We start from the raw sequence: 20,970 nt of genomic DNA, 5'->3' as shown, positions 1-20,970 counted from the left end.
GAGCACAATCATTTCTCACACAGACAACAAGAAGTGATAAAAGCTAAGGATGAGGAAGAGGAGAAAGCCATATGAAGATGGAGATTTCAAAGAACGGCTCCTACCTGAACCAGGCGCCCTTTTTCTTTCACTCTATCCAGATTTTCCTTTTGTTTTTCTTATAACTTTTTCTCAACTTGTCCCTCTGTATTTATATATTATATATCTGTATTCTATACGAAATCATGTGCTGTCCTCGACTGCACTGTGCTGATTCCCCTCCATCTGCCTTACTATGCTGTCCTCTTTTTTTAACGAACTAAAGAGCAAAAGCCAAACACACCCACCACTCACTCTGTGTGTGTTTGGGAGAGAGAGAGAGAGGGAGAGAGAGAGAGAGAGAGTATATCAGGTAACTGGAGAAAGAGTGGCATGTGTCATTGCGATCTGAACCCTCGAACCCTCAGTGTCAGGTGTGTGCCTCAGTGTGTGTGTGTTATATCTTAATCCCCTGCAGCCATTTCCTCCAGAGAGTAGAAACTCTATCCTCAAGGACAAATGAGGGGGAGGGTGATAGAGATAGAGATAGAGAGAACGACGACCACACACCATTTACAGATTATATTGGAGGATTAGAGATGAAATTACCCTGCTGCAGTCACTGCTTTGTGTGTGTGTGTGTGTGTGTGTGTGTGTGAGGGAAAAGATCAGACAGCAGTTGTTGGTTCACACTATCTCCGGTTACAGAGTATAGTGTATAGCGCATATGTACGTATTTGTTTGTGTGTGTGTGAGACAGACGCAGTACCAGCTGCTTCACCGTTAAAGTAATAAACATTAAAAATAAATAAAGGGCAACATCAGATGTTTCAGTTAATTGTTGGAGGCAGGAAATTACCTCAGTGTAACTTTATATGCGTCACAGAGACTATGAATGTGTTTCCATCCAAATATTGTGGTGTTATTGCACGTTTTAACAGAAATGTACCAGAAATTTGTGCAACATCTAAAAATTATGATGGAAACATAACGGTCGGCTTCATGTATGTACTAATATGAGAAATTCAACTTTTTGATAGTTCACTAAATGCACTTGCTCCTTAAATTGATAAAGGAATGCCCTTTATGTGAAGCTACACTGCACAGCGAAGCAAATATTCTCCAGTATGTCTGAATATGTACAGCACATCTAGTACCAGGTAAGTGTAGGTAAAAGTGAAGCCTTTGTGCGTCCTTATAATACAACGACACGATTCTTCACTGTTTTTCTTCTGCAGAAAACACTGTTACCAAACTCTCTGCAGCTGAAGATGAAGCCTGGAAGAACGCAGCATATTAATACACTACTGATCCTATTGGGAGGAGAACCTCTCTTACTATCTTCATCTGCATCTTAAACATCCCTTATCCACAGAGAGCGAGAGTGGTAGAGAGACATAGACTGAGTGTGGTTTTGCTGACAGCAGCAGTACAAATCTCACCGTATCAGTGTTATTATATGCGGAGATATATAACAAGCTTGAGTGCACGTGTGTGTAAATAGGTCATGTTCAGAACACACACACACCCCCACGCTAACACATGAAGAGCAGGCCAATCACAAGCAGGAGAGCTGCAGTCTGATGCTCGGTAGAAAACAGAAGGAAAACACGAGTATCGCCTAAAGTGAATAGTTCGACAAAGTTTGGCGCAGTGAGACACTGACTTAAGTTTGAACTGGGGAAAAAGTTTAAATTTACAAAGTTAACATTACTAATCCGTTAAATAATTAATCAAAATGATCCATCCATCCATCTTCTACCACTTAATCCTCCCCATGAGGTGCAAGGCTGGGTACACACTTCACAACACCTACGGTCAATTTAGAGTGTCCAATTTGCAGAGAAAACCCACACACACAGGGCTAGAACATGCAAATTCCATGCAGAAAGGCCTTTGTTCAAACTGGGTGGCGAACCTGGGTCTTCTTGCTGCAAAGGCAAGAGTGCTAACCACTACACCAACCATGTGGCCCATAGAATTAAATTATGAGCAGCAAAAAGACTGTTCGTTCTATGTCGTTTTCCAAGAAAACAACATCCTTGGTTCCAGCCTCAGCTCAGACATAATAGAGACCTGAATCCCCCAAACCAATTAACAGATAAATAGTACAGAAAATAATCATTATCTGGTGAAAAATAATTCTTCACAAACACTTGACAATTTTTGTCATGGCTCTAAATAATAACATTACAGGACAAAAGACTTTGACATGGAGAACAATGGAAAATAAAATGTTTATTAACAAATCTGTCCATTTTCACACACATTGATCAAATAGAGGTTTAGATTTATTTTTCTTGTGAAGAACCAGGGACACTGGATTCATTTGGGTGTCAAATGGGATTATTTCTGAATAAGAGACAACTCAGCAACTAACCAGTCTGAGCTGCTACTTCAATTACAGTGGGCAACTGTGAGGTCTACAAACGTCAACACAATGACCAACCAAGGATAAAGAGCTTCAACGAAGCAGTAAAACTGCATCTGCGCAAACGTGGGATTTTGTAAGTCACAGAAATGTATGAACAGTGGAGAATGAAGCTGAAGTAAAATTTGCAGAAATAAAGCCAGACCATAGGAGACAAGGAGTTCATTGTGGATTTCTGTCTGTCTGTCTCATGCACACATACATACACAGTGCACTGTTGTAATGAGCAGCAGTATGTGGGCAATCACAGCAGTCACGCAAACTATAATGAGGGGAATGTCAGACAGACAGATGACAGGTAGTGCATATTCAACAGACCAATGTCATTGGTGTCCCATATTCCAAAAATATTGTCTTTAAACAGGAGTCTTCTAGAAATAAACTGTGCCAAAATGATCATTAAAGACCAAAATTCAATAACCATCACTCCTGGTTAAACACGTGCACGAGGATCATCACTTATAAGACATGAAAGGCTCTACAGTGTGTCGAAAGAAATCTGAACCCGATTTTCAGAATGTTCCACTGCACTGGAGACATTTCAATCATCCTGCTTTGAGTTTTTAACTTGTGCCAACTGAGGAGTGGAAAAAAACAGTAAAATGTTGCTCAGTTTTTGATATAGAAAAGCTGGCATGGAGAGAAATGAGGATGAGGAGATGATGGCTGATGCATTTTTAGCCATGCTGCACATTGGCTCTATAAATGGGGGTGTTGTTCTGTCACTTCGGTCCAAAGTGAAATATCTGCACCATTATTAGATAGAGCTGCTAAAAGATTTGGTACACACATTCATGGTCTCTAGAGGATGACTATAGTGATTATCCTCCTTCTTCTTGTGAAACCAAATGGTTCACGGTTGTCTAACACCAAACACCTGCAAATCTAATGCTTTCCCATCAGTCTTTATGTTGGGTTTAGTGCAAAATACCATACGTGTGATAACACATTAAGTGAAACTTACTGTATATGGCTAATTGACCTGCAGTAAATGCAATCTCGTGAAGCTGTTATCACAGCATAGTACTGCTTATCATTCTTTACTATTATCCAATGTCTTATTTGGCTACTAACTATTCCCACATTTATTGGCCTATTTCATCATTTTGGATCTCAAAAGATTTGTGCTTATATACTGTACACCTTTATGAAATCCCTCACATTTTTCAAAATATTCAACATTTTTCTGCGATTTCTATCCATTGAAAATGAATGGCGATGGATGCTGCACTCCCCTGCCAGTATGCGGGTTGCCATGTCAACTGCAGTAGGCAATCTCGTCTGTCTTTGTTCTGTGAAAGGGAGTTTTGTGAACAGACCAAAGGCAGCAGTGTGAAAACTTAGTGTTCACACAACATTTTCTGCTAGAAATGTACATTTTCTGATTCACTGTATCATCTTTGGAGTCCACAACATTGGATTTGTAATGGACAAGTTTAAGCTCTGAAGAACAGCTTCAAGTTTAGGGTGTGTTCCATACCGGGTGATCAGTCTCACTCTTAAATTATCACTTCCTGCTGGCCCATGCAGTTATGGGGTATTATTAAATTATAGCCTTTATGAATTGGTAAATTTGTTAAATTGGCTATGGGTTAATGTTCTTTTATTTGAAGGATCACTGCAGTCGTTTAGTTTTTTTAATACATGGTTTCTTTTGCATGTTATACTTTTCCAAATACTGGAATATTTAAAAAGGAACATCATCAAAATGTACTAAAACTAGCATTAAACTTAGTGATACTTCAATAACAATATCGTGTAGAGCTGAAACAATTAATCGATTACTAAATTAATCGACAACTATTTTGATAATCGAATAATTGGTTCGAAGCTTTTTTCATGATTGAAACAAGATTGTTTAAGCTTCTTAAATGTGAGTATTTTCTTCATATCTTTGCTCTGCATAACAAAGAACTCATTAAAAGTTAATCATTTTGGTTTGTGGACAAAACAAGACATTTGAAAACATCATCATTTCCAGGTTTGATGAACACCGATCAACATTTTTTAAGGTTTTCTGGTATTTTATGGACCAAACGATGAATTGCTTAATTGAGAAAATAATCGACAGATTAATTGATTATGAAAATAATCGTTAGTTGCAGCTCTAATATAGTGTATATAGCATATTTATACAATTAGCAATATAACGTGTTAATATAAAGTATAGAAGATTAGATTTCGTGTTGTGTTGTTTTCTGTCTAAATGTTTTGATTTGTCTTCATGCAACTGGTCTATATGGAAGAATATGAAGCAACATAAACCTTTTATTTTTGTTTCTATTTTAATTTATTTTATTTCTTTTTTTAGAAGAGGAGGAGGGACTTTGGACTGCGTTGGGGAGCTTTGAACTGCGTTGTAGAACTACAGAACACACAGGATCAGCAATATTCTCAACTTTGAAGAGAGCTTTGAGAGATAGGAAGAATCCAGAAGGATTAAGGAACGAGGCTAAGGATAAAAGAATGAGGATAAGAATGAAGGACTACTTCAAACTGGGATCAAGAACTATGGAGGGCAGCATTACACCTCTCAGTTAACAGCCTGATCAAATGATCATTATTAGAGGAAGAAGATATTTCAAACCACAATTACTGGTTATTCAGGAGATAAAAATCTGTCTTTATTTATCTGACATTGCTCACAATAATGAATGCAGCTGACTGATAACTTTGTGTCTATATTGTCAAGCTGCAGCAGTCACTTTCTTAGTTCATTATGGGCAGTGTATCAGAAAAACAAGTTTACCTAGGAGAGCTAATTAGAGACAGATTACACAGACATGACACATTTTCTCCCTGGTAAAGAAACTAAAATAAAAATTGACGGTACCCTCCCCAAAACACCTCAACCCACAAGCAAGACAATGTCAGTGTTGTTGTCCTCAAGAGGAGGAGAATAAATAGAGAGAACCGTAGAGGAGAGGAAATGAAGCATACAAGAGGAGACAGGAGAAGAGGAGCTTTCAATATGTAAATGTTATTATACCCATGTGAGTTGGTCTCTTAATTTGTAGTGAAAATGTGGATCATGGGAAATCATATATTTCATTAGAGGCTCTAAAAATTTCATATTTCTGATCCTGTACATCATCATTTATTGTTAAAAGCACAAGCCTTTCTCACATATTTTCAACAGAAAGATTAAATGAACTACAACCTCAGTGCAAGGTTTAGGTTTGAGTCATGAACTCTGGGTCATGTTATCCCCTCCTCCTTCAAAACATACTCACACATACCAAACATCTGTAAGCATACACAGTGCATACACTGCATAATCAAGCAGCCGGACAGAGACACATGCAAAAAGATGATGATCACCGTGAACTTGCATAGTTTACACGGAAATAGAAAGGACAAGGATTTCCTACCTTGACTCAGGAATCTACTCCACATCATCACCAGGAAGCCCGTTGTCTCACCTACTCCCTTTATCAATTCTCTTCTCTATCATCTGCTCCCACGATTAAGAACCGCAACAAAGAAGAAACACAAACCTAACATTGGAGAATCGCTGTCCCACTGTAAACACAGAGGAACATTTGTGTGCGTGTGAGGATGGAGGTGGAGAGCGAGAAAGAGGCTAAATGTGAGTCACTGAGGTGATGATATTCAGGCTGAGCAGTGATGACAGCCCCTCTGTCTCAATGGAAATCCCTCTGTCTCTCTATCTCTGTGCTGCTCACACGCTCTCAGCCAGTCTGAGGCAGAGTGATTCAAAAAAGAGAGGAGGTGGAGAGGAAAGGCAAGGAAAGGAAAGACGTGGGTATAAGCCTCCAGTTCCTCCTTTGCTCAGAAACATAATAAACAAGACTAAACCTTAAAAAGTTCAACAAACCACCAATTATTTGACAAAATAAGCAACACGGAACAAAAATGAGAAGACAAAGGCCAGTGTAAGTGAAGTGTCATGGGTCAAATACCAGACAGACTTAGATTATAAAAAAAGAGGACTTTGTCTTCTCTGGTTTGAAAAGTGAAGCCTAAAAAGAACTTTGAATGAACGTCCATGGGAAAATGAGCCTACTTCTCACTTGATTTATAGTATCAGTAAACACTTTCCTGATGAGTTAATCATCTCAATGGATAGTTTCAGCTCTTCTTCGGTAGAATTTTATATCAATTCATGTTTTTGTTCCCATTTTGGGGGTAAAATAGACGATATAGCACAGCACATGTGAGGGTATCGCCAGTGTATCATCGAATAGGTGCCTGACTGCAGGCGACGTCTGTGAACATAACTACTTCAATTTTTATAAACAGTCTGTGGTCAGAACTAGACCAGTTCTTCTAACTAGTCCCCCCAGGTTTATCTTGACAGGTACCACTTCCACCTAACAAGGTTTATACAAGACCTTGACAGTGACACTTTGTGATGTTACAAGCCAAAAACAAGTATACACGGTGAACCGAGACCGTTTTCCACATATAAGCATGAATTAATTAAAACAAAAGCACACAAGAGTGTAGGATCATGTACTGCATTACCTCACATAAACATAAATATTGTATGGTTATTTCATGGCCCACACTTTGGAAATCACTGCTCTCGTATAACAATTTGTCTTCTGTTGGTCAGGGATGTCTGTCATGTGGATACAGGAGCACGGGTTCATATCTGGTCATATATTCCCTTAGTAAAGCCCCACCTTCTTCCCTACTGCCCTGAGCTTATTGTCAACCGCAGTCAAGCACTGAGAGTGTGTGCATCTGTCAGCAGAGTCTATTCATACACTACTAAATCCATCAATGCAAAACCACACATCGGCACCTGTTCGATCTCTCCATCACACACAAACACACACACACACACACACTCTTACATGGACCCTGATGCAAAGTGTGTCTATTAATATCTGTCTATTTCTTAGTTCATTATGGGCAGTGTATCAGAACAACAACTTCACCTTTACTGGCCCAGGAGAGCTAATTACAAATAGATTACACACATGACACTTACGTGAAAAGGAAAGAAAGGGGAGATCCCCCACACACACATTTTCTCCAGAATCTCAATGAAATAAAAATTGACTGTGCCCTCCCCAAAATACCTCAACACACAAGGCAGACAAAGCATGTTAGTGTTGTTGTCCTCAGTACCCAGAAGAGGAGAGGAGACAGGAGAAGAGGAGCTTTTAATATTTTAAATGTTATTAGACTCATGTGAGTTAGTCTCTTAATTTGTAGTGAGCATGCGGATCATGGGAATTCATTTATATCATTAGTGGCTCTGTGCGTGTGAGCGTGCATGTGTGTGTGTCTGAGTGCGTCTTTGAGAGTGTATACTGCCTCCTTGTGGTCACTGGAGAGAAAACACAATTTATTTGTTGAGAGCAAATATTAACTAAATGTTTATAATACATCATATGTAAGCGGCTATGAGAAAATGTTCAGATTATTCATATTATTTGTGAAAAACAATGGCCGTTCATACATCAGTTATGAGTTATGTTGTGAAAAATGCATTAAAAGCACTAATATCTATTTATGTTTACAATTATATATTTTACTGTATAATATATATACAGTATATTGCCTAGAGTGTTACACTTTACTACAACCTTTGTACACACTGAATAGGTTTTATAAATACAACTTAGTGATACTACACAAGGGAAATACAGTATTGCATAATTCAAAATAGACTGGATATTTTCACTAAAATCGAGGAGCTCACATATTGACATTTGTCCTCCTGCAGCAAAACTGTTTGCATTTGCTGTGATGTCATCTGACCTAAATGCTGATAGGCTGCTTAGTTGGCCAGGTCACTGTCTTATTCATACACGCACGTGCACGCATGCATACACACACACCCCCGCATGCACAAACCCACACACACACATACATACACCCACACACACAGGTTTATACAGCAGCTGTAATTACACACTGAGTCTGTATCAGTGTACAGGATACAATAACACTGATTAAACTTTAAATTAAAGATTAAATCCCTCTCTACTGGACACACACACGCACACGCACACACGCACATGTGATCATGTATTTTGCTCACTGTTTCCGTCTGTGTCCTTTATGTGATGCTCGCTCAGCCATGTAAAGCTCTTTGGCCTGAACTCAGCTCCTGCAGGCCTGGTATACAGTTTGAATGTGTGTGCTTGTGTGCGTGTGCGTGTGAGTGTGTGTGCGTGTGCGCTTACACAGTCACATTATGGGAACTTAATGGGGACCCATATCATAAATTATTAAATTTTAAGGTAAATGAATGTTGGATGGTTAGGATGAGGTTAGGTTAAGGTTAGGGTTAGGCCAGTAGTAGTATGGTTATGGTTATGGTTAGTGTAAGTCTCCAGGAAATGAATGTAAGTCAATGCAATGTCCTCTGCAGTCATGCGTGTGTGTTGTTTGAGATTGTCTTTCTGTTTCCTGTACCTGTTGACATCATTATCTCACATACTGTAAGTACTGTATGTGTGTTTGGAAGTTTTTCTTTTATTTCCTGTACTTCCTTGTAGATTTTAGAAATCAGTGTATTATTTAGTTTTTATTTATTTGTTCATTATTTAACTAATGTTGTCTTGTGCAGACTGTCAGTTCAACTCAGGACTAGATTTCCAATGGCAGATCTACATTGTATTTTGATAAAGGTGTCACCACATTACATTTTGTGGAGACAGATGCTTTAAAGCAGTTAGCACAGGCATAATAATGTAATGATGAAAATCACTGCAGAAAATCTTAACGTCTTGGAGGAAAGTTGATGTGGTTTCAGAGCAGGACTGTGTCCCAGTTTAATGACCTGCTGTTGTCTGCTCCACTTTACCTCCTTTACATCTCACAGCACAGCCTCACTCTGATGACCGGCAGTTTGACTCTAAGAAACTGGGTCTGAATCACTGAAGATGCCGTGACTCTTTTTCTGGCGTCATTTTACCACCGAACCACAGAGGGTTGCACTAATTAAGGAACTTTAACTGTAACTGTGGAAATGCTTTGTGTCCTGTGGTTAAATGATTAAAACATAAAAAAAAAATTGAATTGGTGCAGCTCACTGTCACTCACTATTTTCTTCGATTAATCGCTTAATCTGTCGATTATTTCCTCAATTAATCGTTTGGTCCAAAAAGCTTCAAACCGAATAATCGATAATCAAAATAGCTGTTGATTAATTTAGTAATCGATTAATAATCGATTAATTGGTTCAGCTCTATAAAAAAATTACATGTTGTACATGTTTTACATATATCACCTTTAAAGGAGTATTTTGTTTCTTGGTTGAGAATTAGAAGATATCAATACAACTCTCATGTCTTTGCATTCAGCATGACTCTACAGCTGGCCGACAGTTTATCAGATCACACACAAAGCTCATCAGTACACAGTGTGCTTCATGGCATGAGACACAGTGAAACATTGTCCTAATTGTTTATTAGGATCCCCATTTTCTCCTCCTGGGATCCAAATGCGTACTGATGCAGTGTGTGAAGAATTCAGGGTGGCAACTATCATTTCAATGACAAAAGAAATGAAGACATTTGACATTTAGAAAACATTACAAGAATGTTATGCCGACATAGAGCCAGGTCAACAAAATGACGGACTGCTGTTTAGGCAGACCAAAGTGTGCATTTATCCTTTACAATCTGAGACCAAGTGCACACAGACATGCCGGTGCACATGCATGAACACTCTAACCTCTTCCAGGGGGCAGCAGCTGTTGCTGATGGATGAGCCAAAGTAACTCTCACTAAGTAGACAGACATTCGGACAAATGAATGTCCTCTTTAGCTCTTAATGTCCCTGTGGTTTCAATACAATTTCTGGGATGCTGTAGCACTTTTCTCTCATATATACAGTATATAATAATGTACGTGCATGTCAGGTGCTCAAGTGCAACTTTTAACAATCACCATCTTCACGAGGAAGAGTAAAAGCACTGGTCTTACCTGCAGCTGTGCTTGTTGGAGCATTAAGACTTGGGGTTGGAGTTAGTGCTACAGACTGAGAGCTGAGAGGAAGAGTCCGGGACAGAGTTCCTGTTTGAATCAAAGATATTCCCATTAAAATACATGAAAAGAGGTGACAGTAATAAACTTATGCTACTACTTTATAATAGAGTATGCTATCTATACGTATGTTTTTTATGTGTAAAATCATTTAAAAATGTTTCCGTAGCCTTAGAATGAGCCTTTTATATGTAATTTAGGCAAAGGCCTTGTTTTACAGAGGTCGCCATATTCTGCTGAGAAGTTTATACAGCAGGCAGACAAACAAACCAGCCTGAATTTTGTTTTGTATTTGTATATTTCTCAATGTTTCAATTCTATATGTTGAAAAACACTGACAAAAATCAATATTTAATTATTAAAAACAAACAGCCAGAGTATGCTTTTCCCATTTGAAAGATGAAGCTGGCCACTGGTATGTGAAAGCCACCATAGTTGCTTGTTTCTTACACACTGAACCTGATCACTGTCTCATGTCTCAGATTAGATTACAGTGTTTTTTTTTAAATTAATAGTACTTGCCTCATGTGACATTATGGTCATACTGTACCTGCTGTACGCTGTCCTGTCTCTCCAGCCTGACACTGTCTCACTCGCCGGAGGTGAGACCGGCCGTTGTAGTGCAGTTGGGCCTGAGCATCAGAGGTCAGCTGCAGGTTACATACTTCACACAGGGAATAGGCCCCTCCTTGACCTGGGTCAAAACAACAAGGGTGGGTTTTACTGTGGGACAAAACTACAACAATCAGTCAGTGTGGTGATCTGTCACAGGGGATAATACAGTGAACTGGTGCTGGAACATGTACTGTAAGGCTCACCTCGGGATGGAGTCTGTGCAGCAGAAAGACTGATGCTTCTAGGTGTCGGTGTGTCCATCATCTCCTGACACATGCCTCCCAAGGCAAAGATCTGCCCACTCTCCAGGAGCTGAGAGGGGCTGAGAAGAGTCTTCATCACTAAGGAAGAAGAGAAACAGACAATAATGTAAATGATGGTCACTCAAGTTGGACACTGTAATATTTGTTGCATCTGTTCAGGTAAAATTATTCCGGTCATCAAGTGTTTTTCCATAAAATTTAGGACCTTATTCTGTTTTCTCATTTCTGATATCTAGTACCTGGCCCAGATTCCACAATGTTTCATCTATGTATTCTTAGTTCTCAAGTATTCAGTATACATCCTCACCCTGTCACCTTATTTTTTTTTTGTCTCATCATATATGAAGAGTTCCAGCAGTGTTCCCTAGCGTATGGTTGTGTTTTTCTATTCCTTGTCTTTTTGCCTGTTGATTCTGAGTGTGTACTGTCTGTGTTGTTTGGACTGATTCACAGTGTATTGATTTTTTGCATATCCTCAGTAAAGACACAGTTTTATTCCAATCCTCAGTCTGAGTTTGCTTTTGGTTTTCGATGCTGTCAGACACTCTTAACATTCAGAGAGCTTTTGTGATTTACTTGGGTGTTGGCAGTAATGATGTGACTAATCAGTACAATAATAACATAGATACTTGTTTTATTTTCTCAAACAAATGCCACTGGGAAAAAAAGGCCAAATCCACTGCAGGTGTAAAACAAGGATGAACCACATACAGTGCTGATGTAAATGTGACAGCACTCACGACATGATATGCAATACACAATAATAATATCACAATACAACTATTCTGCAATAATCAATATATTGCAAGACAATCATATAGTGATACATCACAATATCTGTCTAACTGAAGAAAACAAAATGTCAGTGAAAAGCTATTTATTCATGACAGAGAACAAAGGGCAAGAAGTCTATGTATTAAACATGGACAGGGCATCTCTTAACGTAGCTTTCGTCACCCGCTCTCGTTAACTCTCGCTTCTTTAACCAGGTCATTTCTGCGCAAGTTTCCCTCATTCGTTTGAGCAGTGCTGCCGCAAGGAGACAATTAGGTGGTGATGCCGGGCAAGTGAAACAGGCAGGGACTGTTTACTTTGTTTACTTGTTAATTTATTAATTAAAATATTAATATGTGCCCTGGTGTATCCGCTATTCTATTGCATGAGGAAGGATGACGATATATCACTAAATCAATATTTTGACCCACACCTAGACGGTACAGTGAGAGTGATGACGTAATGAGTAAGTCCATGACTGTGTCCATCTGCTGTGTTGTGTGTACTGCCAAGTCACATGAACACACACACACACATGAAAACACACACTTTTTATTCATATTCACTTTGTGTTATTGCCAGACCTGCATACACTACCACTGTATGTACTGTATTTAAACTCACTTCAGGTATTTGGAGGCCATTAAGATGATTCACCACTGAGGAGTGGCACAGAAGACACTATTATCTACTATAAGGTAGTTATTTTATTTCATATGATGGTATACAGCGGCAGCCACTGGTGGCCATGAGGTACTGCACTGAAGAAGAAATCAATACACCAGCTGAACTAACCATGCTAAGTGGCAAACTTTCAACACTTCTGAGGAAAATGTGTGAGAAAATGTGTAAGTTTAAGGCAGTAGTACTTCTTCATATGGATAGAACTCCACCAAGAGAACTGAGAGACCCCCCCCCCCCCCTCTCTCCTAGCTGGTTGTTAGTGGTTGACTTTGTGTTCTGCAGACAGCTGGTTAATCTGCCACTGTGATGAATTAGCCACAAAATGCACAAAAAGAAGTCTGCATTGACTTCTGTTCATTTGGACAACCTAACATTAACCCAACCCCAAATAGCCCTAATCTGGTACGGTCTCATTTGGACCAGGTTTTGGTCTCCATGAGGACTAAAGAGGTAACAAATACAGGTTTACACACACACACAAACCGAGAAAGAGATCCAGCTGATGCTGACATCAGCTTTAGTGAGAAAAGGATTAAATATATCTGCTCTATTGAGCTAGGAATTACACAACACAAAGGAAAACACACACATACAAACACACACAGTATATAATGTATATATATACATATATATATATATATATATATATATATATACATACATAGTGTAAGAAAGTACAAGTCAGTGAACTAAAATGAAATAAAAATGAAACGTGTGCATCTTTTCTTTTATAATATGTTTGTGTGTGTGTGTGTGTGTATTAAGAGAGAAAGAGTCTAATCCAAGCTGACCAGGCAGTCAGTAATCAGAGAGGCCAGCTGTGGGTTATAATCTCACACACATATATACACACACACACACACACACACACACACACACACACACACAGTAACAATATGATTCCTTACTGAGGAGAAATATACTCCTGACGTTGTGATGAAAGCAGCAGCTCTGTGCTGCACAACAACCTGCAGAAATAAATGCTCCTATTCTTACTTCTTTAAAAAGAGAGTTTCGGTCTCACCTTCTCGTCTTTAAAGTCAAATGCCTGGTAAATAACAGTCTCTCATCTCTCTTTCAGTCTCAGACTGAGGGTTCAACTCTCCAGTAGAGGGCGACTACGAAACCAAGAAGAGAGAAACTCTGACCACTAGAACCTGCAGGGAGAGGATGGTGTGACCTGAGCTAAAACTCATAAATTCTCATAAAATGTGGCTTTTTGATTTATTTTCCAAAAGACTGATGAAAAAATTGCCTTTGTGGAAAAAAAACAACAAAATTGAACAAAATCAATGCAGCATCACCTCTAAAACTCACAAATTGATTAATTATTTAAGGTGCAAAAAAACAAAAAACAAATATTTGTGGTTGGATTTTTTCCCCCCATTGATTTGCAATATGTATGCTGAGATAAGATAAACAAACTAGCTGCTGGAATATAGTACAGACCTACAGATATATGAAACTTTTCTCTTGCCAAGACTATGATTATGTACGCTTGTTAATGTTACATTATTCAAAACGTACATATTCATATTATAACAACCATGCTTTGTTTGTGCACCTGCTGCTGAGTATACAAACAATATGGTCAGGAAAAATATAAAAGCTTAACTGAAGGAAACCCATTACTTAATTTTATTTACTTTATTTATTTATTTTATAAATGAATTAATTTATTCCTCAGTTTCATTATAGCATATCAGATCAATTTAACTGTAGAAAAATACAAACTTTCACCACTGTCAGAAAATGTACAACCAATAACAATATAATCTAAAATCTTTTATGCTTGAAATGTATGTCAGCTTTTCAGTGACTGCAGCGTGAGTTATTAGAGTCAGTATAGACTCTATAGAAGCTTTTCACTCCCATGCTTTGTTCTGTGACGCTTTCTTTGACCTCTCAACTTGTCTGACAACATGAGAAATCACTTAACACGGAGATTCAAGGTTTTCCCTGCATCGGTATGAGCGTGTTGTTGTTTTATCTTGTGTTTTCCTGCTCGCACACTGTTTTTGATGTCAGCAAGTGCACGGCCGAGGAGTTCAGATTGGTCGAAATCTCTGAATCTCTGTTGTTGTAAAAGGCGACAGAGAGAGAGAGAGAGAGAGAGGGGGTCACTAATGTATGTCTCTTTTGCCTGCGAGACTGTACAACACACACAAACACACACACACACTCAGACACACTGTAACCTAAAGGGATGACAAGAACTAAGAAACTAATGGAGATGTGACAAGACAGAGAGAGAGGTTTTAGAGTGGCTGTCTCTTACCCTAAGGCCAATAGCTGGTAATGACAATGGTGAAAGACACACACACACACACACTCATGCACGCACACACACACACAAAGAGAGCAGTGACCAACATGCTGTAACAAACTATGAGATCCAGTTTGATGTTTGTATGTTTATCCCTGCAGGAATCTGAGATCCTGGTGAAAACTCAAACCTCCAGCTTGTAATGTTGCACACTGATATAAAAAAAATGGTTCAAGTTCCCTCAAAGCAAAAATGACATGTACCAGCATTACCTAAAATAAACATGTAAAACCATTTCCCCGATGAGTACATCAATATCTATTTATGCTTTGTTTTATTTTGCAGATGTTTTCTCAGGCAGAGCATCTCCACAGTTTGTGTGTGAGCTTATCTTAGCAAATAATTTAACATCTCGCCTCACACTCACAAACTAGAGCAGGTCTGGCCTGACTCTCCAAACACAGCACTGGATTTATGGAGCTTGTTTCACTTTAGGGTGGAACAATTTAGAGAAAATATCTAATTGTGATTTCTCTCACCGATATTGCCATTGTGATTTTATATATCATCAGCATGGCATAAATGCATAAGTACAGACCTCTATCCTCTGATGCAAGAGTGAGAACTTTGATATATGAACTGTTTACAACATGCACTCATTGCATTGCATTTAAATGGGTATAGAAAATAGAACAATTAAAAAAAATAGGATAATTACAGTGCAGCCTTTGAGATTTGCAACTTCCACCCCAATGACCTACCCACCAATCTGAAGTCAGGACATAATAATCACAGTTTGTTTACAAAATAAATCTCCTAAATAGCATTTCAGAGACAATTTGCTGAGCCGGAATAAAAGATGCACAAAGCAGTTCAAAGATTGTTTTTTTTTTTTTTATCTGTAATTTGTCTAATGAACGATGACGCAGACAAAATCTGAATTAGTGGCATGTGGGTGGTCTGTGTGATTGGTATATTGGCCCTACGAAAGCTCAGCATGCTCCAACAAAACATCCTTGCTCAACAGAGAACAGAGAAACAAATCTACAAAAGTGGTTGCACTCACCCAGTGTATTTAGGTTGTTGTCATGTTTTTGTTGTGTGGCCACATGAAGCGTACAAAAGTACACTGACACATATTCTGAAACTCATTTTCATAATAAATATTGATTCACTCATTCACTTTTTTATTTTTTATTTTTAAATAAATATTGTTTTTATATGGATTTCATTCATTTGGAATATACCATTTTAAAGTTGAGGAGTGGCCATGGCTGTATATCAGTGTGGTGAGCTCACTCAGCCAGCGTGTCTCCAGCTCTCTACACACAACCATCTCAGCAGGAGCAGGACTTTAATGCCATATGGGCCAAAAAAAGAAAAGAAAAAAAAGAAAAAACTGCAGCATATGTGCCCAGTGAGTGCATGAACATTCACTGAAATGGAGAGGGCACCATTTTAGAATGAGGTGGTATATTTAAGGTATTTACATAAGCAAAATAAAGCTTACGTGTCTATAGCAGGAGCTGCGCCTCAACTGATGACTTTGAAAAACTGAAATGAAAGATGTGAACTTGAAAATAAAGTAGTGAGTTTCGCTGCAAACCATCTGTGCTGCTGGCTGGAGGCACAAAGTTACATTAGCAACAACAGGCAGTGTTATAATTTATCAGCTGGTGTTAAAGTTGATATTGGCCCATATATCAGCCTGTGCAATATACTGTTGTGGTCTTGCTCTAAATCCTTGGTATCGTATTTGACTGCAAGCTTACATTTGATTTAAGCCAGCAGAGAATATACCTGCTGAGGAAGCTGAACTCTTTTAATGTTGGCAACCAATTTTTACTGTTGCTCTCTTTTATTGGGAGTCTTTTAACCTTCTCTTCTATTTGCTAGTTCTCTTAAGGACAAAAACAACCTGTGAAGACCTGCTGCAAGATTATTGGAGTCATTTTTTCTTCTCTTGTCTCTCCCAAGGCCACCTCCATTGTCAGCCAACACCTTCTAGCTGATGAGTTTGAGGTGACGCCTTCTGGTCGCAGGTACAAAGCAAAACAAATCACTTCCTTTATTCCTTCAGCTATCAGGCTGCTGAACTCAGATAGCTGTCATTTTAGATAATATTTTAATCTAGTGTTTTTTAAACACAGACTTGTATTGTTTATTTATTGAGTGCCTAATGAAATGTATTATTTGACCAAAGTGTCAATTACTTAATTGAAAACAGATACATGGAGGCTCTCACATTAAATGATACAGGAAACACAATATGATAATCAGACCGCATTATCTGATAATGATTACTTTAAATAAATTGCATCTAAAAACAATACAATTGTGATTTCATTATTTGTTTTCTTGTCGGTGGGTGAGTTTTGAAAAGATTCTATTGTGGATAGAGTAAAAGCCAAGGCTGCATCTTAAAGAAGAAGAATAAAACAGACAGCATTTGCAGTGTGGAAATCTGATTTATCTGATTTGGTACAGATTACCAAAGATTTGGTAGAGTACTTTCTTTTAAGTGGCGATTGTAAGAAACAACAAATGTAAGATGGTATGAACTCCACTGAGTGTTTACTAATGACTAAATACAGGCCGTGTCAGTTAGTGTGAACAGAAACAAGGGTATTTCATTTTAATTTGGATCAGGCTCAGAAACTGATGCAGAATGTGTTTATGCAAATGCTAATCCTCTCGTGAGTACAACTGCCATCATGTCCTATTTGCGTAGCGCAGCAGGCCGTCGTCACGATGAGGTTCTTCTGTCTGTCTCACCTTCACTTCAGGACACGGTGACTTCTGTCTTTAAATAAATGCTCCGCTCCATCAGGACGTGACACTCTCTGTTCTAGGTGAAACTCCACTTTTGCTCTGACGACGCAGAATCAGGGACCAAACTGTTCTAGTGATACAGCAAACAAAGGTGAAGACGTGAGGGGACGTGAGGGGACGTGAGACCAATGAACCACCTCACTGTCTGTCCACTGACACTGAACACACAGAGATTTAGAGCTTTATACTGCAATCTGGGCAGTCCTGGAATAATTACACTGCAGTACACTAACAATATGAGCAATCATTTGTGATAGACTATGGTATTTTCATCTGTACATTCATGCTATCGCTGTGTACTTCATTTGTAAATACCACCATGTGTGTGTATGTGTGAACTGTATATATACATATTTATATATTTGCACTTTGCTACTCCTCATTAACATGCACTATTTATTTATTTATAATTTATTTATAATCGCTGTGACTTGCACTTCAGGTAGGATGACAAACTTTCAAATTTCATTATACTTTATACGTACATTAAAAGTTCTGTACTTTCAATGACAATAAAGTTTAATATAATCTAATCTTTTAATTTTCTAATGTAATTTCCACACAATTTCCACACACAGACAAAACACACACACTTTACCAGTGTTATTACTAAGCTACTACTGTACTACAATGTGATTTTGTAAAATTGTAAATTGTAAAAAGTAAATACAACTGCTGCAGCAAACACAAATTAAAATGAACCAATTTTTTGTTAATGCAATGAAAACAGACTCACAAAAACAGAATTCAATCATTGGCAGCCACATTTGCTAACTGTAAAAGTGTAACTATTCTGCTTTAAGAACACATGGCAGCCAGTGCTTTAATCAATTCATGTGGGAAATAGGGCTGCGGCTGACTATTATTCTGTCATTTAATTGTTTGTTGTTTGTTCAGTAAGAAAATTGTGAAAAAAATGATAATAACTGTTTCCCAAACTTCAAAATGGCAATGTTCTCAAATACTGAATGATTTTCTTACGCAGTTTTTCCAGTTTCTTTGTTATAAGAAGCAAAGAAACATAACTTATTCACATTTAAAGAAGGTATACTTCATGTTATACTTCATAAACATGTTATTTGATCATCAGACAGTGGATTTGAAAAAGATATCTCATTCCCACAACAACAGAGGAATTTGAGAAAAAAAAAGACATCAAAGTCAATATCAAAGTCACTTCCTTCAGGAAAAAATGGTGAAACTGCCCTTTAAGCAGCTGAAAGAACATATAGAACTTGTGAAAAACAGATTCAAACCAATGACTTGATGATGGTGTGTTTAGTAATCAATTAATATTTGCTGCAGCTCAAGCTAAATGTCATGCTTTCAGCTGGTTTCTACAACAGGACACTGATCTTAGACAGACCTCAAAAATCTACCATGAACAAGCTGAAGCGTCTGTTCGAGCGCTCAGTCTCCTGCCTTGATCACAACTGGAGATTTGTGGGTACATGTTAAACGTGCTGCGTGTGCAAGACACAGTCTAAAGATAACTGTGGATGTTCTACATATTATGTGGAATTAAATGTACATATTTAATGTATGTTTGCTGCAGGGGTTTTACTGAGTGTGTATCTTTTACCGTCAACAAATGAATGCCTTTCCAAAATGATGCATACAGCTGTGATAGCTTCTCTGTTAAGTTCAGGTTGAAAGGAAGAGATTTATCAGCATTATAAAGGATATAGAGTTCAGCCTTGCACACTGTGGTTTGTTATTGCTGAGATCAGTCAGTCAGTCAGTCATCATCTACCGCTTTATCCTCTGCCAGAGGGTCGCGGGGGGTGCTGTGCCAATCTCAGCTACATCGGGCGATAGGCGGGGTACACCCTGGACAGATCGCCAGTCCATCGCAGGGCCACACACAGATAGAGACAAACAACCATTCACTCTCACACTCACTCCTATGGTCAATTTAGAGTGTTCAATTTACCTATCCCCACATTGCATGTTTTTGGACTGTGGGAGGAAGCCGGAGTACCCGGAGAGAACCCACGCACACACGGGGAGAACATGCAAACTCCATGCAGAAAGGCCCTTGTTCCAACCGGGGCTCGAACCCGGGTCTTCTCGCTGCAAGGCGAGAGTGCTAACCACTACACCACCGTGTGGCCCTATTGCTGAGATCAAGGAGGAAAAATCATCAGCAGCAGAGGTTGCTCTTAAAACCTCTATTGTTGATTTTACTTTGTTGTGAATATAGTGCTGAGCTTTCTTTGCATCTACCGCTACCAAATGTGCAGGAATAAGTCATCTTTTTAGGAAATCCTCTTTTTTGCTTTCTTATTAAGCGTTAAGATGAGAAGCTGTCTGTGCAGTTATTATGAAACAACAGCCAGGAGATTTATTTAGCCTATACTGTACCATGAAGACTGGAAACAAACTATAAATTCTACCTAAGAGCACTTCTGAGGTTCCACTAATTAACAGTTTTATCTCCTTTCCTTTTTAATCTGCACAGAGTTTAAACACCAACATGTGTTTTTTTTTTAGAGGTTTTACTGCTATGTCTTTGGCAGTATTTTCATAATGTGAAGTTGCCATGTGATTAGTGGAGAGTTTAGGAAGTTTCTGCACCCAACCAAGACACAATCCTGCTATAAATGTGACTGTCTGTGGAATTTTTAACTTTGGACAGAGCCAGGCTGGTATGGAAGCTACGTACAGTATGTCACGTAGCTTTAAATTTCTCATTGTGCATTTATAAGTCCTCATAAGTCCTTGTCATAGACCATATAGAAAAAAGTAAATGTAGTCTTACAGTTTCCTGGTTGAGGCCAACAATGAAGTAAGAGACTAGGTAAAATGAGGCTTCTCATTTGATTTATAGAATCAGTGATTGAGATTAAATGGTCTCAATCACTAGCTTCAGGACATCTTCGATAGCGCATGATGTCAGTTTTGTAAATTACGTTCCCATTTAGAGGAAAATAGCAGATAGGAGTGGACACCAGTGTGATTGACAGCTGGTATCGCTTTGTTGCAGGTGCATGATGTCTGTGAACATCAGGCTTCAAAAAGAGAGTTCAGATTCTGATGACATGAAGAGCTGCCCGGCGCAAAGATTTCATTCAAAGAACTATGGAAAAATAAATTTACGATCAGTGTTTGCACCTG

General features: G+C 38.5%; 1 protein-coding gene across 4 annotated transcripts in view; it reads right to left on the bottom strand.

The window, feature by feature from the left end:
* Positions 1-20,970, bottom strand: part of znf385b (zinc finger protein 385B) — a 47,556-nt gene that overhangs the window by 15,494 nt on the left and 11,092 nt on the right. For 2 of the 4 annotated variants that reach the window (XM_058622819.1, XM_058622821.1), the window contains exons 2-4: positions 11,238-11,375; positions 10,970-11,113; positions 10,360-10,449 (exon numbers count right to left, since the gene is read on the bottom strand). In XM_058622819.1, the coding sequence (XP_058478802.1) occupies positions 10,360-10,449; positions 10,970-11,113; positions 11,238-11,373 (370 nt within the window). In that variant the 5' untranslated portion in view covers positions 11,374-11,375. Of the gene's footprint in view, positions 1-104; positions 318-5,820; positions 6,121-10,359; positions 10,450-10,969; positions 11,114-11,237; positions 11,376-20,970 lie in introns of those variants that run through there. The other 2 variants (XM_058622822.1, XM_058622823.1) reach the window with 2 other exon arrangements.

This window comes from Solea solea, chromosome 2 (assembly GCF_958295425.1).
Source record: "Solea solea chromosome 2, fSolSol10.1, whole genome shotgun sequence".
NCBI lineage: Eukaryota > Metazoa > Chordata > Actinopteri > Pleuronectiformes > Soleidae > Solea > Solea solea.
This window is presented reverse-complemented; position numbering and strand designations above follow the sequence as displayed.